This window comes from Cryptosporidium andersoni (assembly GCF_001865355.1).
Source record: "Cryptosporidium andersoni isolate 30847 chromosome Unknown contig_22, whole genome shotgun sequence".
In the NCBI taxonomy this organism is placed as follows: domain Eukaryota; phylum Apicomplexa; class Conoidasida; order Eucoccidiorida; family Cryptosporidiidae; genus Cryptosporidium; species Cryptosporidium andersoni.
The window spans coordinates 126,496-153,432 of NW_027122871.1; the positions used below are offsets into that span (position 1 = coordinate 126,496).

Sequence of the window (26,937 nt, forward strand, 5' to 3'; positions counted from 1 at the left end):
GTTTTAGTACACCCTAATCATATGTGTTAAACTTCTTTTGGGATACTTTAAGTTTTTTTAAAGTACAGTTAAATACACCAATTGGATTTTATAGCTAGATATATTTACGGTCACTACGTTCCACACTTTCTTAACTTTATTAAATTTCTTGATTCAACTTGCACCTTTTAAATAAAAAGACTTCTTTATAGACAGCTGTTCACCTATGTGAAACATAATTTATCAACCACTTAATTAAAATATCTGGACTTAGTTATTTGTATCTTTAGCTCATTCAATAATAAACTAATTTTTTTCTTCCACTATTAAAGTTAGATTTAGAGATAAATCACAAGTAAATTTATCATTTTGTTAGAGTAGATAATGTAATGTTATATTATTGTCTGAATATAGCATTTACGAGGAACTAAATATCTAAATACCATGAATAGCATATTTACTTTGATAAATTTAGCAGCTAGCTATAAATAAAATACCAATTTTTTCTTTTTACAGAATAATTATATTAAAACTAAGGTTATAAACTGGAAAAGTTCTAAATTTATAACAGTGAAGTAAAAAGTACAAGATGTTACTTAAAAAAATTAAATGTAATATTTCATAAAGTTGTTTTAATAGTTTGTAATAAATAGTAACATAAAGATAAAAAAATATTTTTTAAAGTATTTCCTTCTACTTAATTAAAGAAACCTATAATATAGATTCCAACCAGACTTTGTAGCTATAATCTTGCAAAGTAAAAATCATTATTTATTCTTCTAATTCATTCAACATTGTTTTAAAGAGGTAGAATGTATCAAATACAATATTAACTTTAACAACTGTAATTATGAATATGCTTCTGACACTAGTTAAAGAGTACTATAGGGTATTAACTCTTCTTGAGCAATACCAAGCTATTGCAAATGTCCGTTATAGATAACTTCCCAGTGAGCTTAAGAAACTGAGTTATGCAGATCATTTTAAAAGTTACAATTTTACTAAATTCTGTCTTGTGCAATTTTAATAATCTGTAGGTTATGAAGAAATCTTTAGTGAATCAAGTATGAAGTCTACCCATAGTGCTATTTTAGTTTTATTAAGATATTTCTATATTAGTACTGGGTGTACTAATTTGATATATCCAAAATAGTATTAAGTAAATTTATTAGTACTCGAGATAACTTTTATGCACTCCTTAAATATCTTACTATAGTAGATTTATTTTTTTCCTAAATTTATCCTCTTACATTTGTATATTATTGAATAATCGATTTTCTTTCACATATTTAAGTACAGAGAGTAGTTTTAATACAGTAGATTATTCGTATCTAGATTTTAGGACAATCATTTTATAGAAAATTGTTACCCGTTTGTTATTAGTAAATGGTTACAACTGAAATAACTTTTTCTCGTTTGAATGGACTTTTAAAAGTATTTGAAAGCTATATTAGCTAGGATACAAATAGTATTTGATGTATATCCAATTACATTATTCTGATGTTATCTATTTGTCAATACTATTACTAACTCGAATAGGTAAATAAAAGAATTATACATTTAGCGTAAATAATATGCAAGGGAATCATCTTTAGATAAAGTAGAAATCTATTGGAAACTAATGACTGAATGCACAAAAATTGCAGTTAGAGACAACTTTTAGTTTAACTACTTTTTTTTTTTTCAGGAATAAAGTGAACCTGGTATTAGTAATTACTTTTTAGGAGTAATTCTAAACTTGTAAACAATATATTATTGCTGATTTATAGTAGATATAATATCATATATACTTGATACAATAATATTGCTTAGAAGTTTAAGTTGGTACATAAATTAGTATTGCTCTCTAGATAATACTCTTTTAAGATCTCTTAGTTTTCAAATGTTTATATCTAACTTTTAAATAGTAATACATGTGGTTTGTTGGCGGTATTGTTAGTACGAACTTCGAATTTTTTCAAGCATATTAAATACTTAACTCTAGGATAGCTCAAAATAATATGTTAGCTGTTTGAATTGGTAGTCAGTTCCGAAATAACTAGTGAGATTTAACTGTGGAGTGCTGAATATACGAATATTCTGTGTATACTTTTAAAAAATATTATATAAAACTAAAAGTTCATATAGTTAACACATAAATTTCACACATTAGCTAAATAATTTAAACTTAGGCTTAAAAGTCATCTAATGTCACTTTTAAATATAATAATACAGCTTTATAGGATCAATAATATATTGCAAAAGATCAAGAATCTGGAATACAAGATTCACAACTATACATATATATGATATCTCAACTAGATAGGTTTGTTTTAAACTTAATCTTCGACTCACTAGAAATTTTACGGAAAATTCTTAGGAAACTTTTATAGTGAACTATTACTACTTACATGCAGTCTAGAAATTACACCGCTTAAAATAATAGGCGGTGTAGTGTTAGCTTTTTTTTGTATAGTAAAAACTGTTACCATAGTGAGTCAATAGGAACTCTTACATGGGAAATGTAAAAAATGGTATACATATCATGGGAATGCTCCTGCAATATCACTAGCCCAGGTGAATCCATTTACATTGTTGGAAATCACACTCAATTGGGACAATGGAGAGTTGTACCTGATTTAGAGAGCGAAAACTCAGCAGTTAAACTCGTTACTGACAAGCTCTCTTTTCCATATTGGAGAACAAAAGAGGATATAAGAATTCGTGGAACTTGTGTACTAGAATACAAATTCATTATTAAGAATGATAACAAGAATTGTGAAGTAAAGTGGGAGCCTTTTTCTGGAAACCGTTTCCTCTATATTGATGATCATTATCCAGAGTATAGGTGTGTGGTAGCGTGTATCTGGGGTACAACTTTCAACAATACAGTAAAATTTGAAGAATATACTTCTGTAGAATACAGGAGTACAGATTACTTACCGAGTGGGAATTTTTCAAGTGACACTATGTTGTATAGTACAATAGCATCATACGGAAGTGGTTCTGCATTATCTTCAGTATCATCTTTAAGTCGAACTGGGTCGAAATTACGTGGATTACTTGACAAATCGCGTTTTATTCTAAGTACCAAAGGTGATATTAATGACTATTATATCTTAGAAAATACTATTGGACGTGGAACTTGGGGTGAAGTTAAGATTGTAACTCACAGAGAAACAGGTATAAAAAGAGCTGCAAAGAAAATTCCGAAGTTCTATGTTGAGGATGTTGATAGGTTCAGACAAGAGATAGAAATTATGAAATCACTTGACCATCCTAATATTATTAGATTGTATGAAACATTTGAAGATAACAATGATATATATCTAGTGATGGAATTGTGTACAGGAGGGGAGCTATTTGAAAGAGTTGTTCATGAAAGGATGTTTACTGAAAGTGATGCAGCAAGAATAATGAAAGATGTATTAAGTGCAGTAGCCTACTGTCACAAGTTACATGTTGCCCACCGTGATCTAAAGCCAGAAAACTTTTTGTTTTTAACAAGTGAACCTAACTCACCATTAAAGCTCATTGATTTTGGTTTAGCAGCTAGATTTAAACCAGGAGAAGCAATGATAACTAAAGTTGGTACTCCCTACTATGTAAGTCCACAAGTTTTAGAAGGACACTATGGGCCTGAGTGTGATGAGTGGTCAGCAGGTGTTATGATGTATGTGTTACTGTGTGGTTACCCACCATTTAGCGCACCATCAGACTACGAAGTTATGGCAAAAATAAAAGAGGGCCATTTCACTTTTCCAGAAAGTGAGTGGATAAATGTTTCACCTTTAGCAGAATCATTAATAAAGCAGCTACTGACTAAATCACCTAAACAAAGAATTACTGCTGCTCAGGCACTCAAACATGAGTGGTTTGAAAAGCAATTGTGTTTAACTTCCAAGAACTTATTATTAGATAATGTGATTTCTAATTTCCGCAGATTTCAGGGTCTTTCTCGTTTAAAAAAAATAGCATTCACAGTAATTGCCCAGAATCTGGATGAAAAGGAAATTTTGGATTTACATAATACCTTTATTCAACTTGATACGAGTCATGATGGATTTTTAAGTAGGAAGGAAATCATAGATGGTATAACTAAAACAGGATGTCGTCCACCCATTGGAATTGATGTACTTTTGGATGAGATAGATCCTGAAAGCACAGATATGATTCCTTATACAGATTTCATTGTAATTTGTTTACAGGAATACCAGCTTGCTCATGAAAGTGCATGCAAAGCTGCCTTTAAAGTATTTGACATAGATGGTGATGGACATATAAGTAAAAACGAGCTACTTAATGTTATTTATCAGACTAATAGAACAAAAACAAGTGAAGATGATTTAACGACAGAGTTGGAAGAGTTTATGGAGGGAGATCTAAATAGAGATGGTACAATTGACTTTGATGAATTCTGTCAAGTAATGCGTCGTATGCCCTCAAGAATCCTGTTGGGCGGAGATGCAGACGATGCTGTGAATATGATGAGGCGATGTTCATCAAGGACAAATCTTACAGGTGCAGTTTAACCTGACACCCTAGCAGCTTATTTAATCGAAATAAATATATTAGATATTTGATAAAGCTCCTAATATATTGATTCTATATGGTTTGGAGCTAGGGTTTGTGTTTTGTCTTGTTTATCGCCTAAGAAGTATAAACTTGGATCAATTGTTACTGATTTTGTGATATCATATGTCTTATAAATGCCAACAAGCCTATCTGCTACTTCAAACATATGATTACGCAGTGATACAACTATGAATTGGGCATTTTTAGTATTTTCTTTGATAAAAGTTGCAATAATACTAACATTGCGGAAATCCAATGCTGCATCAACTTCATCCATAAAATAAATTGGTGATGGTCTGTACTGATGCAATGCAAATACCAATGCAAGTGAGCTTAAAGTCTTCTCTCCTCCGGATAAGTTTTGAATGGGTCTCCAGCTCTTTTTTGGTGGACGAACTGAGAATAGTATTCCATCGGCAAAGGGATCAGTGCTATCAATGACTTCAAGCTCAGCATCACCACCAAGTGTGATCATTTGGTATATTTCTTTTAATTGAGAAGAGATAATCTTAAAACCGTTCATGAAATCCATATGACGATGTAACTTCAATGCATCTAATTGTTTCTTGCATTCATCCCGTGCTGTCGTAGCCTCTTCTACTTCTCTATTGCGTTGTCTATGTACTTCTAGTTGATTGGAATATTGAATAAATATATCTGCTGAAGGGCGAGGAATCTTATTTGAATTCTTATTTGTCCTATTATCATATAATAATTGTAACTGTACCTCTAGAAAATCGATTTTAGACTTTATGCGTTCTATAGAAGGTGCATCTATGTATTTCATTAAGTATCTCACTTCATCTTCATTTAAGTCTTCACGTAGTATTTTGTCTTTCAGATGATCTTTATATTCTAAATCTTGGTCCTTATTGTTATCTATGTCATATTTAAAAGTTTCATCTTTACACATTTCACTACTAATTTGATTGTTCGCAGTATCTGTTCTTGCCTTTGGTATTTCTGGTATTGATGATGCATCTTGACGTAATTTCAGAAGTCTCTTGTGAAATACCTTTATTTGAGTTAATTCAACTTCATTTATTTCTTGTTGGATATCATATATTTTGTTAGAAAAGTCAATTCTCTCAATTTCCAAATTTTTTATTTGTTCATCAAGTTGGTCACTTTTATTCTGAAATACCTTATAATCTTCCTGGTATATTTTTAGATCCTCTTCAGTTTCAGATTTCTCTTTCATTACTCTAACTGCTATTTCTTCTAACTGAAGCAGCTCCTTTTGCAAATCTTCAATATTTTCTCCTAGATCTTGGCACTTTGAATTTATCTGTTCTACTGATTGTTGCAACTTTTTCTGTTTCTTCTCTGACATATTAACTTCAACTTGATAACCATTCAGGACTGTTTGGAGATCTTGGACACTTTTAGAAAGTTTTTCAACAATTTCTATTTGTTTCTTCATCCTGGGACCACCAATATTCTTCATTTCTTCATTAAGTCGGTCAACTACTTCTTGTTTGCATCTCGCAGTATTCCTAATATTATTAATTTGCTCATTAAGTTTTATAGTCATTGGGATGAGTCTCTCAAGTTCTAAGTCATACTTTATACTTTCTTCCTCTTCATCACCATGACCTCCATCTTTTTGTGACTGCCCAATGTATCCTAAAATCGAAGTGTATTCCAATATTATTTTTTCCAGAGAGATATTCATTTCACTTATTTCATTAGTAAGACTTTGCATTTCCTCCTCCTTATTCTTATATTCATTCTTAACCTGCCTCTGATCTTCCAAAAGTTTGCTGAGTTGCTTCTCTAAATTTTGGATATCCTCAAATGTCGAAATAACCTTGGGATTTTGTTTGAAGTTGCACTTTATTCCTTGTTTGTATGTAGTATTTATTCCACCTCCAGTTAATGTTCCACTGGAATCAATAATTTCTCCATTTATGGTAACCACCCTCCACCTCTGTTTTCCATTAAATGCAATACTACTGGCATGATCTAGATTTTCTGCTATCAGAGTGTCACGTAAAGCATAATACCATGCAATTTTGTATTTGGGATCATTTACATTAATTAAATCTATTAGCCTAGTAGCACCTTCATGTATCTTTGTATCTTTTTCCATATTTTTTCTTATTGATAATGATATTTTATCTAATATAATGCATGTGACACGTCCCAAATTTTCAGACCTAATAAATTCAACGACTTCCTGTGCATCTTCAGTAGAATCAACCACAATATTATCAAGTTGAGAAGTTGAGGAGTTCAATGCTAATTGATATTTATTATCTATACTCCCCAAATCCCTAAGCCTACCATATATACTGGTTTTCTTTTTTTTTGAGAAATATCGCATTATTTCATCTGAAATCAAGTGTTTAGTGTTTCTTGCTGCTATTTTAGAAATAATTGTCTTATCAGTGCTCTCAGTGTTCTGATATGCACTCCTTGCCTCCTCTAGTTCAACTTGTTTCTGAGATATTTCAAAACTCAAAATTTTTAGTTTTTCATTCAGTTCTTCATTATTTCTTTTTATAGCCTGGAGAGTTTCCTGTTTCTTAGATAAATTCTTTGAAGCTGAGAGTTTAGCTTCATCAAGTTTTGCAAGCCTATCTTTGGAGTGATCCTGATTCTTTTTGTTTAATTTCTCTTTCTCGTACTTTCGTTCCTTTTTATCATTAAGTAATTCAATATCTGTTTGCAACATATCATATTTTTGCTGCAAAGACAAGATTTCACTTTTCAATGGAGCAAGTTCTTTTTCAGCATCATCCTTCCTTTTCCTAATAGATTCCAAGTTATCCTTGAGATCTCTTTGCAATTTGTCTAACTTATCCTGCTCAATTTCCAGTTGTTTTTCTTCAATCGGTATCTGCTTCTTGCATTCTACTATAAGTCTTTCAAGCTCTTTCCTTCGTTTATCAAGTTCTGGGATAGTTCGTTTCTCATTCTCCAATTGTTCCTTTTGTTTTGAAAGTCGATCACGAGAATGTTTAAGAGTTATTCTTACTTCTTCATCCTGCATTATTATACGTTTGAATTCACTATTTTTCTGCTCAATTTTATCCTGACTCTGTCTAACTTTTTTTACTAGTGCTTCACTTTCTCCTTCCAAAGTCCCCTTCTCATCTTCTAAGGCTTTTATACTAGTAACTATCTTCTCTTTTGCATCAATATATGTATCAAGTTCTTTCCGGAGCTCATCTACTTTATTAACGTATTGTTTTATATTTTGAGTTAGTAAAAGTAGTTTCATGATATAAATTTCGCGTTCTGTAGTAAAGAACTCAATAGCTGCATTATATGGAGTTTCTAAATTTATTAGTTCCTTTTCAGCTAGCTTCATCCTATTTAGTGTTTCCTGTCTTAGTTCATTAAGTTGCTCTAATTCTTCGGTATACCTTGCTATTTCGGGGATAAATTTGTTTGTACCAATAACATCTTCCAAATACTCTAATAGACCATCTTCATTCACATTTGAGGCTTTTGGTTTCATCTGTGCAATCAACTCAACTTCACCTTGCAATATTAGAAATCTGTTATGTTCTAAATCAGTTCCTTTCTTATTAAGGAGACCTGTGACTTCACTATAAGAGGAGGACTTACCATTTATGTAATATTTAGTCTGTTCGTTATACCGAAACGCCTCCCTCGTTATAATTAACTCCGAATTTGGAGTAATTATGTAACCCTTTTCATCTTCATAAGAATCAATAATCTCTTGAAAGTAAACTGAGACACGGGTTTTGTCACAATTACTATATTGTTTGGAATTATGTACCAGTTCTGAAACCTTGTTCAAACGCATATGGCGAGCTCTTTTGCCGAAAACGAAAAGCATTGCATCTATAACATTGCTTTTACCACTCCCATTTGGGCCTATAATAGCAGTAAATGACTTGTGAAAGGGTCCGATAATTTTTTTCCCACCATAAGATTTAAAATTCTCTAGTTCAAGCTTATGAATCATAAGCCTAGAGCTACTATTAGCAGTTGTCTCACTTAAATAATCTTCATTATTTGTTAATATCTCCATCTGTCATTATCATTATATACAAAGTAGCTGGATAAAAAGTAAATATCAAATTTCAAGTATCCAAGTATGTGGGGAAATATAGCGGGGCGGTCTGCAATAGTCCGAATAATTTTCTATTTATTAGAATGCAATTATTGAAATCTCCAGTCACTAGAAGAAAGAACTCAGCAACGAATCTACAGACTATTAATTCCTTAGTAGAAAGAGAAACAAAGACAATATACACATATCAAGAGGTATTGTTCCTTAAAGATGTTGACATAGTTAGACAACGTATTTTACTTCAAAGAAGGAACGCATGTAACAAATTTGTATAGCTGCCATTACAAATGAAAATATTAATTGAAGACAATTCCAAAAAGTAGCTTTCTTCTTAGAGGACTCAATGGCTATTTAAAAATTGGAAGTTACTTAAAATTCATAGTATTATTTGTTACCAAACCTACCTTTCATATGGTGATCTCTCCTAGTAAGTGAGTAGCTTTGTTGTTCACTTGCAAGTGATATTTTCTATTAAAAGAATGACTAATTATAGTTGGAGATAACATTGTATATATGACTTACCTCATAGAACTTCTCTATAGAATCTTGTAGACGTTTAGAATCACTACTTGTCATTAGATTTGAGGCGGAGATTAAAGATCGGTTCCTAGGAAAGGGGAAAAGTAGTTAAATAAGCAGAGTTAGAATGCTCAGTAAATTTACCTAAAATTAAAACTTATAGTTTGTGCTATGGATCCCATCAGACTTTTAAAACATAATTCATAATTTGAACTACTGGGTATAGTTATGCTAAAATGACCAGTTTTCTTAATATTATCAAATAGCTTTCTTTCTCCAAATTGGATATCTGCTATATAAACTCTCACACTACCATCAGTCCCCTCAACTTCATAAGATCCAGTGATATGATCTGATAGTCTAGCATGAAAGATGATGCATTCTGTTCATTAATTGAATATTTGCAGTTTAAAGTTTGTTAGTCTCTATTAACATACCTGTAGAGCTTGGAGGTAACTTGAAAAACAAGGCATTAGTTTGCCCAGTAATTAAATTTAAAACTGTTATAACTAGTACGAAATATGAAGGTAGTATATGTTTATTATTTGGAGGCATGGATTTTTTTTTCAATATTGTACTAATCTGATTCATTCCATGTGCTATTTTACAGGCAAATATATTACCGCTAAATTATGGCGCTATAGAAGACAAGGAATATTTTAAAACTTAAATGAACTAATCCTTGCTAGAGACAAGGTAAAATAAAAGGCGGCAGTATAATTGCACTTTAATTATATAGAATTATATTTAGCGCAAGCCAAGGAGACATAATTTAAGAAAAGCTGAACTAATTTGTTACTTTGAGGTAGGCCGTAGCTTTTGTTTTTTTTAAATACAATGGTAAGTTCTTTGTAAATGTACTTATTTATATTGAATTTATGTACTATTCTTTCTCAATATAGGTGAATATTCCAAAATTGAGAAATACTTTTTGTAAGGGCTCAGACTGCAGAAAGCATACACCTCATAAGGTTTCTCAGTATAAGAGAGGGAAAGAGTCTGTTAAATCTCAGGGTCGTCGCCGTTATGATCAGAAACAGAAGGGTTATGGTGGCCAAACAAAGCCAAAGCTAAGGAAGACAGCCAAGACTACTAAGAAAATCGTACTAAGACTAGAATGTACAAAGTGTAAGCAAAGGCGTTTTCTTGCAATTAAAAGATGTAAGCATTTCCAGCTAGGTGGTGATAGGAAAAGAAAGGGTGGTCCTGTCTACTAAGTTATTATCAATATCCAGGATGTAGTAGTTCTAAGAATACTAGACACTAAATAACTTCGTTAATGACAATATTATTACAGAGAGCTTTATTTCCTATTCACTACCAGTACACTTAGATTCTACACAGGATCAATAACTGATAACACCATGTTCTAAGAGGATATTCAGAATATCAGTTTATATATACCAGTTGTAGTATGCACATCTCCTTAAGCAATAGAATTAGTGCCACTTAAAGTGGGGAAACACTTCTCATCAAATTTTATTGTTTCTTTGGGTAGGCTAATATTCTCAGTTTTGAGGTCATTGTTGCTAGTTGTACTTGTATTAGACTGCGAATTCGTTAAGATATCATAAATAAGATTTCTTGCTATACTGCATTGTTCTTCAGTTCCCTTCAAAATTACATAACTTGTATTTTTTGGAATGTTAATTAGTTCACAGTTAGATTTATTTTTGATGTCATTCAAAACACTCCCCTTCGTTCCAATGATCATTCCAACCTTGCCATGAGGAATATCAATAGTCTCAGTCTTTTGATTAGATGTATCTTGAATTGTCTGTTCATTGAATTTCTCCAGCTTATCTTTAAAAGTAATAACCTCATCTTTTATGCCGACAGCAACTATAGATCTATTCTTCCTATCACCAGGCAAAATCTGAATATTGGGGAAGGAAGAGATGAATTTTCGTAAGTATGTGCGTTGTCCACTAAGTAACTTTTCATATGTACTATCATCTATACTTATTGTAACCATATAAGCTTCATTATTTAGGATATCCTTTAAAATTTTTTCAGCTTTGCTCTTCTCCTCTTCTGATCCAAAAATCTCAAGTTGTACAGTACGATTATCTAGCTTCTTAATTGTTGAGATCTCAACACCTGTATTCTCTTCAACTTTCCCTCTCTTAGTGCGATTTAAAATACGTAACTGTTCTTTATGAATAGTTATGCTGCTTGGTTGATACTTTGCTCTTTCTAGCAAATCAAGTAATATAGGTTTAGCTGCCTTAACTTCATTACTTGGCCCAACCATAACTACAGAAGATCCAATGCGCAAAATACCCATTGTATTCGAGTCCCTCAAGCGTGAGAATTCGTCAATAATGGTCTTCGATATCCTACCACTATTTGCATCTTCTGAAGAATCCTTTCCAGGTGGACTAAACAATTTCCTAACAGCTTTACTATCTGCTTGAATATCTTCAATGACAAATGTTTTTATAAGTTGAGAAAGTTTACTTTTCGCACATTCACAGCCATCAACTTTTCCTAAAATAACTATTTTGCTATCTGCTACTGTTTCAGATGCCACAGTATTATTTGCCGGAGATGTCCCTCTCGATTGGTAGCCAAATTGTATTCTTACACTTGTACCAGTCTCTCGTTCTATATTGCGTACTGTAGGTAAGAAATTAAACTGTAGTGCTTTTGCAATAATTAATGGTACACTAATACTTATACTATTGCTTGAATAATCGTTTATTTTGGATATTGCATCCACAGCCGATTTAGTGCCCTCCAAAGAACCCAAAATTAAGACATTATCTCCTTCTCTAGTTATTATGACACTATGATCATTTTGTAGAGACTTAAGATTCACTGGTCCATTAATTGAAAATAATTTTCTAATTACTTTTGAGTCAAGATTCAAAACCTCACGAGAACTTACATCCAGTGATTTTATACAGTTCCAGCATTCCCTAACATCATCTGGTTGCCCCGTAATATGTATAGAATTCCCATTGGACTTTTCGATTAGTACGCCACACTTTCTTCCATAAGTCTTGGCTAATTTAGAACTTGAATTGAATAGAACATCTACAAGATTACCTCTGTTTATTGGAAGTTCAAATGTAGTTGTGATTACTTTTTCAGCATCAAAGGTATCCCCTTGTTTCAATTGCTTCACTTTGTTAATAAGTCTTCTCTGCTTGTTGTGATCTATTGCTTGTTGAGCCAAAGTCCGATTCTCTTTTAGTCTATGTTCAATGCGAGAACGCAAGTCATTACAACTACTTTGAAATGTGCGATAATTTTCGTAAAGAGTCACAGTAACTAATAGTTCTTTCAAATGCTCATGAAACTCAGCATCATAATTCTCATTTTCTGGGGAGATATTCTCAAAGTCCATCAACTGTTCGCATATTGCTGTAGAACTTAGATGTTTTGCAGGAGGTCTCTTTATTTGTGAACTCTGAATAGAAATGACATTGGATAACTCCGTTAGAAGTTCATTCAGTATTGCTTCCTGTTCATCTTTCTTATCTAACACATCATCCATGGACAAAGTAGACAATCTGACCAGGGATCTAAGCTTATCATTAATGTTAGACAAGAACAAAGTACGAGATGCTTCTAATGGATCCTTAGGGATCATAGCCTCTCTCTCTTTTCTGCTTAACTGCTTTCTGACTTTATTATTTAAGTGATCCTTTGATATAGAGTTATTTTCCATACTTTTCTTTTTAAGTCTTCTTTTCAAATTTTTCTTCTGAGTTGCAGAGAGAGTAGATAGGTCCACTGGAGTTTGGACTTCTGCCGAAATCTCGATGACCGTCTCTATAACTGTAGGTTTTAGATCTTCTACCTGTATAGAAGAAGAATTTGCATTAGATTTAGATTTACTCCTACCACCAGTGTGTTTATTACCTTGACTTGGTCTTTTCTTAGCCATAATTATTTAAATCAAAAAAACCCCAAATATGGAAAATTACCGTACTCGTAGTATCAAATGAAAACCTAAAAGCGAAAACTCTACGCCTATTTCTTTATTGTATTGATGTTGTCACCAACTTCAGCTAACAAAACTTGACTTCTACCACCCCTCTCTCTCACTAATCTCACAACAGGTAGTGCCCGCGTTTACCAATATTACCTATTGTAAATTGTCTACTATGTCGAGTTATTTTCATTGGTGGGGTTACCTCCAGCGGTAAAATCAGTTGGTACTGCGATTTACCTCTCGGTAGTAACTTTCTGTGGAGAAGAAAACTAGGAATAATATCCTTAGTAATATTATTTGGGCGGGTGGATGCAAAATTTCTATCATTGTATTTGTTGCACTAAGCTTTGATTTATGATTCACAAGTAGGAATATATAGTTGGTTTATATTATAGAATCCAGAATCTTACTATCTTTTATAATATACTTTTGCACTTCTCTAAGCTGGTAATTCCCCAAGGTTATATATAGTAACTGTAATAGTGGTATCTATTTCATTATCCTGTGAATGTTTCCTTTAAAATTATTAGAATAGGAAGAAGGCTACTTTTTATGTTAATAGTCATTCAATTTTAATCTGTATACAGGTGAATAGTACACTCAACATCCAAATTTGAAGTTTTTGTTTAGGTAGTCTTTAGACTATTAAATCACTAGTACTAATGTACCTTAAACTTGAATGAGTTATAACTACTTCACAACATCGATTTATATTGTTGATAATATTAAATCTCAGCTAGATAACTAAACAAAAGAAACTACACCACTTAGGTTTGCATCAATATTTTGTTAGAATTTTTATTTTTAGTAAAAGGCCTGGACACTTTTCTCTGTATAACTATGCATGGAAAGGCGGTTAATATATATTTTTTTTTAAAAAATAAGGGCTTTGGGTACCGTATTATGAGTAAATAGTTGGGGAACCTCGAAGTATGGCACATACAAACTAGTGAAACAAGATAAACAAACAGAAAATTCTCTTTCCAATAAGATTTATCTAACACTATATTCGGGTTAGATTGAGATACTTGTCGACAATACAGCGTAGACATATACTTGTATTAAAATATCAGAGTATGAAGCTATTAACTTTGGGTTTGATTAATATTTCTCCTGAATTTAAAAGAAATATGATATTTCATTTAAGATGGCTATCTAGTTCAAGCGTTGCCTGTTTGAAGAGGTATGCTGAATGTACAGATAGTTCGGAAAGATCCTCAATACCATGTAACTTTTTCAGAAACCATGCTATTGAGAAAGCAAGGTGGCGTATAAAAGATACGTTACTTAGAATGGGAATAATATCACCACCTAGCACTAATAAATCAAATAGTAGGAAAAAAGTGGTAATTTTGGGCACAGGGTGGGGATTTGCAGCTTTTGCACCCAGATTGGACATCTATAAGCATGATATTTGTGTAATTAGCCCTCATAAGGCTTTCTACTTCACTCCATTGTTGACGCATATAATTTCTGGAAGACTTCCCAATAGGGTTTGTGAAGAACCTGTCGAGACATTTACATTTAGGGGTAAACATGAGGTCATGAAACATATATTAGGTAGTGCTATTGAAATTGATGGTGAGAACAAACAAGTAGTATATATGGATGAGTCCACTAAAAACACTCATAAGTTACCATATGACTACTTAGTAATTAATGTTGGAAGTGCTAATGCCACTTTCATCCCTGGAATTAAGGAGTATGCTCTATACTTACGAAATGTAGAAGACTCACTCAAAATACGTGCTGCAGTCTTATCACGAATAGATGAGGTGTTTAAAGAATGGAATACTTTAGAGGATGACCAAAAGAGAAAAAAGTTGAGTTTCATTGTTGCTGGTGGAGGACCTACTGGTGTAGAGATTGCCGGTGCATTTGCAGAACTAATTAAAAGTTTACTAAAAGAAAAAAAATATGGTCATTTGCAGCCTTTCATTTCTATTAAGCTGATTGAAATGTCACCCAAGTTACTACCAACAACAGGAGATAATATACCTGAATATGCAAAGCATATTCTAGGAAACAAGGCTAAAGTAAAGCTACTTCTTAAAACAAAGTTACTTAAAGTAGGGCCAGATTCTGTACAAGTACAATATCAAGACAAAACAGAAGACAATATACCTTATGGAGTATTTGTTTGGGCTAGCGGTGCGTCTCCCTCCGAACTAACGAAACACATATGTGAAACTATACCAGAACAGTCAAAAAATCCTCGAGCAATAAATGTTGATGAAAAACTAAGAGTGATTGGTTTACAGTATGTGTATGCTTTAGGAGACTGTGCACTGGTTACTCCAAAAAAACTGTCCAATTCTTGGGAAAGTATCTTTCAAGAAGCTCAAAAGCATTCATATGGTCCATCTGTAGACTATTTACGTCACATCATGTTATCAAGTGAATTTCCACAATTAGTAAATTTACCATTTGTTAAAGATCTACCAGAAAACAGTAAACCTCTTACAGCGGAAGAGTTTAGAGATCTCCTTATAAAAGTAGATGAACTTTATCATCCACCACCACCTACTGCCCAAGGTGCCTCGCAGCAAGGTAGATATTTAGCTGGTATATTCAATAATTACTTAACTGAGGCAGAAAAACAAAGATGTGATGCTTTTTTGTATAATTGGAGAGGGTCTTCTTGTTACATTTATGACGACAATATTGCATTTTATAGTCCCTACTTTAGTTTGCTTGGTGGACTTCACACAAAGTTATTTTGGCAAATTATTTATGCTTCTATGGAACCTTCATGGGGTGCAATGTATACTCTAGTGAAGGCGTGGTTAAGTTATGCTTTTAAATTTCCTCAATACTTCCCGAAAAGTTAGTGTACATCTTGATTATCTGACTAATATTGAATGATTGAGGGGATACAAACAAGTCAATAAATAAATAAATTCACCTTAATAAACACTATGCATCAAAGCACTTGATAACATTATGACAAATTGCCTCGTCTTTCGATCTACAGGTAATCTTTACAAGACAACCATATTCTACATTGTAAACAATAACAGCAATACCTAAAAAAGGATATGAACCCAAATAAGATCCTGAAAATAGAAGTGTATGACTTTTGGCCTCAGGACGAACATCTTCCGTATTATCACAGGCATATGAGTTAGCAAGATTTAGCAGGCCATTTATTGCACTTGAAATACTCTTATACGAAAATGCAAACTTTGCAATAGCCTCAAAACCATGAGTCTCTAAGACATCCCACATATTCTTAAATTCCCCAAATCTGAGTGCATTTGGGAGTATATAGTCATTATAGGAGAAATTAATTGGTTCTACTGTAAATATATCATTATATCCGTTATCAGGGTCGCAATACTCACACAATATATAACTTAATCTACAAGACCATGAATTAATTTTAATAGGTATTTGTTCATCTTGAAGATTCTTCAACAGAACATACACACTCCCCATTTGATTGGATTCCAAAATTGGGATTGTCACAGTTCCAATAATTGAAATATTACTAGATGGGATCACTCCAAATTCTATGCTAACATCCTTCAGTATTTGTTCATTTAGAGTATTTACGATCTGAAACTCTAAAGCAATAATTCTACCTTCATTAAAGAAATGTTTCCTTAGGTGCACAATATATTCGGCTTCATTCTCAGTTAATGGAGTTGCTATTGATGTAAACATATGCTTGCCTAGATCTTCTCTCATCATTATTGTTGCTAATTTTTCACACAAATTAGATACATTTACAGTAGTATTATTACTTAGTGATTCCATTGATTGTTGTTTCGTTTCAGTAAGTGAATTATTGTAATTTGATGTAATATCTTCCGATATTGCTGTTTGAACTGAATCGAAATTAACAACAATTTCAGGTTCAGATGGTAACTTCTCAGTTAAATATGAACACAAATGATCTATTTGTAGTACCTCATTATTAGATATATCTTCAAAGTAGTCGTGTGTATCAGAATCTGTTCCATCAGATGTAGAATTGCAATAGTCATCAATAATCTTAGAATATGCATGGGTTCTATCTCTAACTTCATCATCATTATCATTAGTGCATATTTGCAGTAATGTTTTTATATCACCACTCAGGTATGGACAAAAAATAGCAATTCTTACTAATGAATCAATGCTTGCAGCTCTTACAGGTGAATTCTCTAATATAAGACGATTATAGATATATCTGACATATCTAGATGGATTGCCTGTTTCTGGTGCATATTTTCCAATAAATCCGAGAATTCTAATTGTGATTGAGGGATATTCACAATCTTCAATTACTTCACATACATGATATAATATATTTTCCAATATATTGGGTAACTGTAGAGCAATATCAAAGAATACGTCAATTACATAAGATTTAAAATCTAGACTACCTTCTTCACGTAGATTGGATGACAAGAATGTAAGAATACTTTTGTGTTTACTTGGATATTTAATTATTAAACTTTTAGTTGCCTTGATTATATCTTTCTTACAACCATCATTTATATCTGAAATAAATGAAGGAATTTGTTTAACTAATCTTTCCAAATTACCCTCTTGTGCTATCTTCAATAAAATTGTTAAAATTAATGTTGCCATTATACGATTAGAGTCTGTTAGTAATGGTTCCAAATCATGTTGGCATTTCAAGACTATATTCGGTTTGATATTAGCTAGTTCATTTAGAATTCTTACAGCTGCAAATCTAGCTACTGATTTGTTAGAGCTCAACAGCATTTGTAGTGCATTTGTTAGTTGATTAAAGTCAATCATACTAGACAGTCTTGAACTATCTTGGTCCTCAAGATTTAGTAATATAGTACAAATACTATAGGCAGCCTCCAAAGTAACAATCTCATCTCTATGCCTAAGTGTAGTATGGAGACAATCTAGTATCCATGCTACGCTATTCCCCAAATTACTCAGTGGCTCATTTTTTATTAAAATAAAGAAGATATTAATCATTTGTCTTAACATAAGACATTCACTATATGTTGATTTCACTGGTAATTTAAGTAGCATCTCAACAATTTTTTGAGTTGCAAGACGGTCATTCTGTCTCAGCTCAAATAGTAGAGTTATTGCATGATATTGTACCATCCCATCACGATTCTGTACGCACTCGCCAATTTCATTAAGCCAACGTCTTGGAACCTCGCTGTATCCTCTAAAAGATAAATTATAGCCGCAGATCAAAGCACAGCTTGCCACAAATGAATTTTTATCCACAATAGCTGATTTCAAATATCTCTCAATTTGATTAATCATTGCATAATCAGCAATCTTACTTATGACTCTCAGTGAATTTGCTCTATAACAGTCATTACTACTATTCATATCCTTAATCAGTGAACTTATTACAACAAATGCTTCACTTTCATTTACTTTCAAGCTCTTTATAGACAAATATAATAGTCTTCTTAGCTGTTCATCATTGGACTGAAAGAGTCGGGTTATACCAAAAAATAGATCTGACCATTCTACATCTGTTAATTTCTCATAACTATTGATCATATGTAGCACTTTTGTTAGGATTGTGCAACACTTTTTTGAATTTAAAGGAGCTTGGTTAAAATTCCTTGTTTCCTGCAAAATAGAACTCTTCTCTCCAATAAATGGATTTACAATAGCTCCCTTATCATCACCTTTCAAATCCAAAAAGGCTCTCATATAATCAGCTTCCTAGTAGAACAAATAGCCAATAATGTAAAGTATTTCCACTTCCTAACTCTAACCCCTCACATATTCTTTTAGAAAATACCGCCAGTTCATCTAATTTTCTCTTACTGTTACTAAAATAACCAAATCAAAGTCACATCTACAAAAATAGTAACCTTTCATACTTTTTTTTTTTTTTCTTTTTTTTTTTTTTTTAATAGCCTTTAAGTATATGCCAGTCTTTTTTTACCTGATAATTATAATACTATCCCTAAATTCTAGTACTGCAGTTAGAGGTTCTTAGGAAAAAGTAAATTTATATTACTTCTTGGTCTCTAACTTTAGAACAGCAGATTTAACATAACTCAGATACAATAGGTAGAAAGATATTCACCACATGTATATTATACTCGATTATAATAGCCCACTATGAAATATTGTTTATACTCAAGTAGAAGACAATAAATTGGAAGTATATATTCCCTATATTACTAAGACTAATATATCAGTATAATATAAAAAGTTGCTAATTAAATTCTTAATCATTAAAGAAGGCTTTTTAAAAAAAATTGTTATTGAAATTGTCACCAAACAGAAAGTCAATAAATTAACCCAAATGCCCTCTCTATCTAAACCCCACAAATAAAAGTTGAGAGTAAAAAAAGGGAAATCAACAATAATAGTAAAATGATGAATGAAGAGGATGATAATATTTACAATTTGTTAACTGAGTATAGGGAGAAGCTAAAGAACAACTTTCTTTCTATTTATCTTTGGAATGTAGATTTTATTCTAATGAATGAAGTGGTACGTTTCTATTTAATAGTTAACTATTAACAATTTTTATACTTTACTTTTAATCTTTTAGAGTATTCCCTGTAGACTACTGATTACTCAAAAAGAATGTGGATTTTTAAGTAACGAATTTCACTCTCAAGGAATCAATGAGGTATGCTGATATTTGAATTTAAATTACACCAGTATATAGCTAAAATTTCATGTTTTTTACAAGGTCAATTCTGGAGAAATTTTAAGTCTTCCCCTATGGTTGGCAAAAGATCTCTACTCTCGTGGATTCATTGATATAAACTATCCAGATTTCCTATCTCCTAAGATGATGAATGCTCTAAAGACGGATCCTTGTAGTATAGACCTCGCGCAGATATCTCCATATTTCTTTGAAGTTGGAATTGAATTATCTAAGATATTTAAAGATGAGATATTTTTGAAGGTTCTTCTTGAAGCATTTAAAACAAGACTTGAACAATTGTATCTGTTTACTCAATGCTCTAATCACTGTTCTATAAACCAGGTCACATTATTTAGAGGCAATACCGATTATATGGGAATATTTTTAAACACACTTACTAGTTGTGAGAAGGGAATATTAGAAGAGTGTTTATTCTATCAAGAAGATATAGATTGTAGATTTTATTGTGTACGAAAGGCAATGTGATGTAATAGAATACGATATAATAGCATGAAATGAGTAGCTTATTAAACTTCAAGATAATAAATTTAGTGTGAGGTTAGATAAACTAAAAATCTGAATATTAGTGTCTTCTGCGATCCTTGACCTTGTTATTTTCCTCTCTATGCCTTTTCCTATCTTCTCTAATAGCTTCTCTTTCTAGTTCGTCCCAACTAAGGCCTTGCTCTTCATCGCTAGATAACTCTTTAAATGAGTCATCAGAGCTCTCTTCTTCTAAGTCCGAAAGATCTTCATCAGAATCACCTTCTTCATCATCTTCCATATCTTCTTCAGTTTCAGAGTATTCTTCATCTTCATCGTCATCTTCGCTGGTATTTTCTACCTCGCTCTCCTCTCCCAAAAAGCCACTGAAACCACCATTCTCTATAAAGTCTTCAATATCACTTAAAATGGTTTTCAATACGGCATTCCAGTTTAGATTTTGTCTACCTTCATAATAGACAATATCCATTTCATTAAGCCATCTTTTTATTGTATCAAGATATTCTATTGGAATAGAGTCAACACGTTTAACTGCCTTAGTGTAATCTTTGAATACAAATATCATATCGAAATTGCGGAGTCCCTGTTCTACTCTTTCAAAAGAAACAATTTCTATCTCATCTAAAGATAGAATAAATGGTGGCCATTCTAACAAATGTACTAAGCACGAAGCTGTTGGATAGAGTTGAACATTTGAAACTCCGGTACGGCCTGGTACACCGTAAAATCCTAGATCTCTATAAGGTATTTCAATTTCAAACATATTTTTACTTAATTCTTCAATACCTTGTGTAAATCTTTTAAATTCAGTATTGTATCTTTTTTTAACTTCACGTTCTCTTTGTTCCTCTAGAATTTCATCTGGATCATATATATTGCGACCACGACGTTGATCTAAATCATCTGCTTGACTCCCTACTTCCATATAAAACTGAACATCCTGAGTCTTTTTTTTACCAAACCATAATGAATAGCGTAGATGTAAATGTAATAAAACAATCAAATCATTCTCGACTGGCTGAAATATAGCATGCTTAATACTTGAGTATAAAATATCCATAGTTTCACCCTTAGAAGAATTGAATCTTAAGCCATTTACATGAGCCTCTAATATACCATGCTGACGTCTACCTTGACCTAGAGTTGGACGAATTCCAATATCTTTAAGTACAATTCTAGGACTATTACGATTCAACTCAAGAGGTTGCTGCTTTTTTAAGAAATCTTGTTCTGCTTTCTCATCTTCTAAACTACCTTTCTGTTTAAATCTCTTTATTAACTCCTTTATACTTCTAAATATTGAATTCAAAGTTCTACCATCCTCAGAACGTATCATAAGCTCTTTAATAAAAATTGGTGAGCTGAGAGAATTGGGCATTTGATCTAGCAGCTGTCCAGTTGGTAGAACAAAGTTAATTCTTAAAATAAGAGATTTTTTACCTTCTTCTTGTGTACATACTGCATTTTTTAGTGACCTGACATGGAAAGGAACAAGCATACCATAAATTGGAATGAGAATACTTTCCTTTGCAGAATCAACATATATTCTATTTAGGTTACGATCTCTTGGGTAGCCTAATACTGAATCATAGCTAACAAGTTTCGAATTAAAATAGTAGTTTTGATCTGAAGTAGACTTAAATAAATCATTATCATCTTTTTCTTTTTTTTCACCAAATCTATTTTGTAATTCAACAAGTTTTTTCTTTCTTAATTCTCGTTGATAATTTTCAAGTTCCTTCAGTTCTTCAGCATGATCATTATTCAGTATACGACTTCTTGTTTTACGAAAACGTTCCTGCAATACTGCATTATTACTAATAGATTTATTTTTTCTACTAGAATTATTTGTTCTCTTCTCATCATCGTTGGTGCTATATTCATCCTCATGTGCTAAATACTCTTTCTTATTCATCTGCTGAGTAGTTTCCTTTTTAATGTGAGTTTTTGTTTGTTCAATTTCTATATCCTCCAATTCATATGATACATGCTCCAGACGCTTGCTACAACTTTGAGTTAAAATCTCTACTGTATTATCAGTAGATAAATAGACAGTATCACATATCCAGACAGCATATTTTATATTACTTGAAGTCAAGTTATTGAAACCAACCGATAGATTAAAAGTCATTCCATTTTGTACTACCACATCTAGTGGTGTTTTTGGACCTATAATTAATAACGAGTCACGAAATTCAATACCAATGCAGTGACCAACATTGTTGACAAATTTCTGTGACATCTCTACTCCCTTGTCATTAGTAATTTTATCTAATACATCTTGGTAAATTTTCCGAAACGGTATATTAGGTTTTAGTAATAAAATAATATACTCCATTAAACTTAGTGTATAATTATATATTTCCTTCTGCTCATCAGTAGCATTAAGAAAATATGTACGCGTTATATTTGCACAGTATTCTCTGTACTTTGAACCAACACTCAATAAAATGCATCCTGATGTCAGACATAAATTTTCAGTTGTATTCTCTACAGCTTTAAGTTCAAAATTATGACCACTCTGTATCAATGCATATACTAAATCAACATCACTAGGATCTAATTCATATTTAGCTTGCCAGGTTTTTAAAATATTGGTATCATCAAGAGCTTTTTCAGCCCTTTTTCCAATGCTCTGGTGTGTCTCTTGAAATTCTTTATCTAGTATTACTTCAATCCTTTGTAAAATTATATTCTTTATCATCTGTACTGATAAAGTGGATGCTTTCTTGCAAAGTGATAATTCAATCGAGTCCTTATAACAGAGTATATAACTTAAAGCATTATTAACCAGTGTTACTGTTGCACTTGAAAATGGTTCATTAGATTTAAAGTATTCTTCGCATTGAGATATAAATTGAGTTCTTTCCTTGGTTATATCTTCAACTCTTCCCAAGTTCATATTGTTACCATCAGTCACATCTATACAAATTCGCCCTAAACGTTCTAAAGGTTCATCATTATTGTTACGTTCAATCAATGTAACTTTTATACTGGGATAGTGAGAAGGTGCAGCATCTACTAGCTGTTTAAATATGGCCACTTTCTTTGAGCTAGTCAGTATCACTATTTCCTTTGTCCGTGTTAATAAGAACAATGTGTCGGAAAATTCAAAGCCAAATAGCCAATAGTGAATGGTTGTACTCTTATAAATACTACCATCATCTTGTGCAGACCCCTTGCCACATAAGATTAATAGAGAGTCAATTTGTTGTAGTGGAAGTATAGTGCCTACACTTGCAAATGGGTTATCCCTATCTACCCATATTGAGAATAAGAAACGTAATCTATTCCCAAATGAAACGACATCTAGTGTTACCTCTTCTTTCCCCATTTAGATACCTTGTTAACAAACCCTTATACAGATGTAATGTAGGTAAGTATAATTTAAGACGACCAGTTACTTGAGAGTAGCTGCTCCCAACCAATCCCCACTGCAAATAGCGCCACATCTACCTAAGTTTAGTAATATTGCAAAGCTATTGACTTCAGTTACTTCCAATGCCAGATAATCCCAAATATATGTAGTTAAATTCTTATAATAAATCGTTTTATATTTATTACTACTTGTATATAAGGTTTTTAAGTTATTATTATATGTGGAGAGCTCACTTAATATCAGTGCAAATGAAGTGTCCCTCCGTAGTTTACCTTAAATAGGTTCATTTATCCAATCTAAATAGTTATCTATCCTAGTTAATCAAATTTTGCAAGTACTAGAGCTAATATCAATTTCGTCTGACTATTCTGGACAAATCTATTTATACAAAGAAACCTATAACCATACATTAGTATACAGTGTTTAGCGACATTGATAACACCTCTTTTAAGTTGGATCATTATTAGAGAAATTTACACATGCAATATTTACATGGAAAAACCAAAAATTAATTATTAGAAAAAACAAGTTATCAAGAAATACAAATTGCCTAGAAAAAATTTAAGGTGATATCTAAATATTCTTGCCTATGTTTTCATTTAAATAATGCAGTCGCTTAAATTGTTCCAATTGCATTCTTATAGTATCTCTTTGTATATCACCTATTTTATCATTGTGAACTAAATGACTAATATCACCGTCTTCTGAATGCAAATTTTCTAATTTTTCCTTAAGGTTAAATGAATTGGTCTGTGTATTATGCGTCTTTTGTATTAGATTTTCTGCAATAGACTGTAGTGTTTTGCTTTCGGGATCAATTTTTTTCAGCATTTCTACAAGATCTTCATTACTACCTCCTCTTATGGATTCATTTCGAGGCCACAATGCATCTACAGATTGTTTATGGCTAATGTCATGTAGTCTTTTCTCTGCTATATTTAATGATTTTCTTAGATCATCAGATTTAGTTTCTAGATCAGCAACTTTTTTTTCTAGTTTTACCTTCTCAGATTCAAGCTTTTGATATATTGGTGAACTTGTTAGAAATTTAGTGGTATTATTTTCTTCTATAGTTGAAGTAAGTGTAATAACTCTTTCTCTTAATAATTTCACTTGCTCATTAGACTCTTTTAAGCGATTAGTTAGATGTTTATTGTCTTGTTCAATTATTGAAATAATATTTTTATTAGATTCCCCTTCTGTAACTTTTTCTTTGAAAGCCCCATCTAATTTCTTTATATCAGCTTCTAAAGAGAATAATATTCTTACAACATCATTTAATGAGCTATAAATTACGCCATCATTAGGAATCATTTGTAATACTACCTTCGCTTTATACATAGCATTATTTACTGATTGTATAATATTGTTTAAAAGTTCATTATTACTAGTATATTTTATATCTTTACATATATTCCCCATAATAGTACTATTTTCGGACAATTTTTGCTGGACAGAACTCAATTGACGCGATAGTACAGCAATAAGTTGTGATTCATTTGAAGAATCACTTTTATTTGTTACATACTCGTGGACTGCCTCTCCAAGCTTGAATAAATGCTCTCTTAGCTCTCTATTTTCATTTTCTATATCTGATAAAGTCGATATTTCCGTTTTTTCTTTATCAGTTACAATATATGAGTTCTTTGCATTAGCTGCCGTGAAACTATAGTTTGATTCTTGTGAACCTGGAAATTCAGGAGTCATTGATTTATTTGTCTCTGTCTGTCCACAACAAAAAAAACCTAAGTTATGGGTTGCAGGTGATACTCCATAAGTTTGAAGTTGTTTATGAGCTGATGAATCTGGTTGAGTTAATTGATCTGGATATAATGGATTTGATATTTTAGGTGGAGGAACAATGGTAGGATTACAAGGATTGATCCATGGCATACATGAGCTTAGAATTTTATTGTTTATACCTATATTATTAGGTGTTTGTGGTGATAATGGAGGAGATAGCTTGATATTAGCTGGTATTGTCTGAGGTCCAATATATCCCACACCTTCTAGAGGTATATTCATTTGACCCACTGGTACCCTGTTAAAGTTACTCATGGACATAGACCGCGGAATAGGACTTATTGGAGGTACATGCTGCATATTGTTAGAATTTGGATATACCATTACTCCAGGCAGTGGATTGGATGCCGGAAACATACCACTATGCTTAACTGAAGGAGTACTTTGCATATTGCTTGTAGAAATAACTGTTCTATATTGCTGAGACTTCATTATATAATCACAGTATATATTTAGCAAATATAATTGTTATTTGTGCCCCCAGACTTTTCTTTATGTAGTTACAATGTACATGTCTCTATTGCTTATTGTCCATATTCTCAATGAGACTATAAGAATTGTTAATTTCAATTCTTAAAAAAATGATCATTAATATAGTTAGAAATTTGCTAATTACAAATATTTATCCCTATTTATAATGTTTCTACTCTTTAAAGTTCGTTTTTTCTTGTAAAAAGAAGAAGAAAAAATATGCAGATTAAAGATTGAAGGCGCCTATAGCTGCAAATTTCTAGATCTCATAATATTTAGTTGTTTAGCTGGTAAAAAAGTCAATGCACTTTTCTTTATTCAACTAAGGTAATATAACTATATTAATACTTATAGTAAATGACTTGTGTTATTTTGTTATCTTAATAATCTAAATAATCTATATAAGGGAATGATATACAATGTTTTGGTTGTTAGCAAAATATAGAATTAGCAAGATTCCAGTCCAGAGTAAAGAGATTCATTATTCCTGCAAAAGAAAAGTTTTTTGCTCAAAAAAAGATTTCTATAATGTTGTTTTAGATGTTAATAAATATCAAAAGTTTCTTCCATGGTGTAAAGAGAGCCATGTAATACAATCAAGTACCAACTGTATGAATTCATTTATAGCCGAAATTCGTGTGGGATTCGGACCTTTTAGTGAAGTATATTACTCTCTGGTTAATGGAGATAAGCCGAATAAAATAGAGGCTATTTGGTTGCCATTCAATGAATTTTGCAAAGATCAAGGAATAAATTCATCAGCTATAAAGAGATTATATACGTGGAATAATAACCCAGGTATTGTTAAATATCACAAAACTTTGTGGATATTTGAAGAAATATCACATTTACATTCCTCTACACTTGTTAAATTCTCCATTGACTTCGAGTTTTATTCTACTTTATATCGAAATATTACAAAATTATATTTATCTCGAATTGCAGAGTCAATGATTGACTCTTTCGAGAGTAGAGTTAGATATATAAATCTACTAAAGAATGATCAGAATTAGTTGAAATATTTAGAGGAGTTACTAAAGGGAAGCTTGAAAGAAAAACAATTAAATAAATGTGAGTCTGCATTGTATCTGTGTAGGGTTGTACTTTCATCAACCAATAATATCATGTTA

General features: G+C 32.0%; 11 protein-coding genes across 11 annotated transcripts; 5 read left to right on the plus strand and 6 right to left on the minus strand.

The window, feature by feature from the left end:
* Positions 1-2,489: 2,489 nt before the first annotated feature.
* cand_029960 (protein kinase domain-containing protein) lies at positions 2,490-4,490 on the plus strand (the record flags this gene model as incomplete). The annotated part of the gene is made up of 1 exon (XM_067213223.1): positions 2,490-4,490. The coding sequence occupies one exon, from the start codon at positions 2,490-2,492 to the stop codon at positions 4,488-4,490; it is 2,001 nt and encodes a 666-aa protein (XP_067067597.1).
* A 59-nt stretch (positions 4,491-4,549) lies between these two features.
* Positions 4,550-8,539, minus strand: cand_029970 (structural maintenance of chromosomes protein; the record flags this gene model as incomplete). Its single annotated transcript, XM_067213224.1, has 1 exon — positions 4,550-8,539. One exon carries the CDS (start codon positions 8,537-8,539, stop codon positions 4,550-4,552), a length of 3,990 nt encoding a protein of 1,329 aa, XP_067067598.1.
* A 264-nt stretch (positions 8,540-8,803) lies between these two features.
* Positions 8,804-9,655, minus strand: cand_029980 (uncharacterized protein; the record flags this gene model as incomplete). The annotated part of the gene is made up of 5 exons (XM_067213225.1): positions 8,804-8,928; positions 8,986-9,049; positions 9,104-9,188; positions 9,245-9,452; positions 9,538-9,655. The coding sequence occupies 5 exons, from the start codon at positions 9,653-9,655 to the stop codon at positions 8,804-8,806; spliced, it is 600 nt and encodes a 199-aa protein (XP_067067599.1).
* A 282-nt stretch (positions 9,656-9,937) lies between these two features.
* cand_029990 (60s ribosomal protein L44) lies at positions 9,938-10,317 on the plus strand (the record flags this gene model as incomplete). Its single annotated transcript, XM_067213226.1, has 2 exons — positions 9,938-9,944; positions 10,046-10,317. 2 exons carry the CDS (start codon positions 9,938-9,940, stop codon positions 10,315-10,317), a joined length of 279 nt encoding a protein of 92 aa, XP_067067600.1.
* A 209-nt stretch (positions 10,318-10,526) lies between these two features.
* cand_030000 (KH domain-containing protein) lies at positions 10,527-12,995 on the minus strand (the record flags this gene model as incomplete). Its single annotated transcript, XM_067213227.1, has 1 exon — positions 10,527-12,995. One exon carries the CDS (start codon positions 12,993-12,995, stop codon positions 10,527-10,529), a length of 2,469 nt encoding a protein of 822 aa, XP_067067601.1.
* Positions 12,996-14,119: 1,124 nt separating this feature from the next.
* Positions 14,120-15,874, plus strand: cand_030010 (NADH dehydrogenase; the record flags this gene model as incomplete). The annotated part of the gene is made up of 1 exon (XM_067213228.1): positions 14,120-15,874. The coding sequence occupies one exon, from the start codon at positions 14,120-14,122 to the stop codon at positions 15,872-15,874; it is 1,755 nt and encodes a 584-aa protein (XP_067067602.1).
* Positions 15,875-15,959: 85 nt separating this feature from the next.
* cand_030020 (coatomer gamma subunit protein) lies at positions 15,960-18,692 on the minus strand (the record flags this gene model as incomplete). The annotated part of the gene is made up of 1 exon (XM_067213229.1): positions 15,960-18,692. The coding sequence occupies one exon, from the start codon at positions 18,690-18,692 to the stop codon at positions 15,960-15,962; it is 2,733 nt and encodes a 910-aa protein (XP_067067603.1).
* Positions 18,693-19,367: 675 nt separating this feature from the next.
* Positions 19,368-20,136, plus strand: cand_030030 (uncharacterized protein; the record flags this gene model as incomplete). The annotated part of the gene is made up of 3 exons (XM_067213230.1): positions 19,368-19,487; positions 19,549-19,629; positions 19,693-20,136. 3 exons carry the CDS (start codon positions 19,368-19,370, stop codon positions 20,134-20,136), a joined length of 645 nt encoding a protein of 214 aa, XP_067067604.1.
* Positions 20,137-20,233: 97 nt separating this feature from the next.
* cand_030040 (uncharacterized protein) lies at positions 20,234-23,488 on the minus strand (the record flags this gene model as incomplete). The annotated part of the gene is made up of 1 exon (XM_067213231.1): positions 20,234-23,488. The coding sequence occupies one exon, from the start codon at positions 23,486-23,488 to the stop codon at positions 20,234-20,236; it is 3,255 nt and encodes a 1,084-aa protein (XP_067067605.1).
* A 618-nt stretch (positions 23,489-24,106) lies between these two features.
* On the minus strand, positions 24,107-25,768 carry cand_030050 (uncharacterized protein; the record flags this gene model as incomplete). Its single annotated transcript, XM_067213232.1, has 1 exon — positions 24,107-25,768. The coding sequence occupies one exon, from the start codon at positions 25,766-25,768 to the stop codon at positions 24,107-24,109; it is 1,662 nt and encodes a 553-aa protein (XP_067067606.1).
* Positions 25,769-26,226: 458 nt separating this feature from the next.
* cand_030060 (polyketide cyclase dehydrase domain-containing protein) lies at positions 26,227-26,820 on the plus strand (the record flags this gene model as incomplete). Its single annotated transcript, XM_067213233.1, has 1 exon — positions 26,227-26,820. One exon carries the CDS (start codon positions 26,227-26,229, stop codon positions 26,818-26,820), a length of 594 nt encoding a protein of 197 aa, XP_067067607.1.
* Positions 26,821-26,937: the final 117 nt, after the last annotated feature.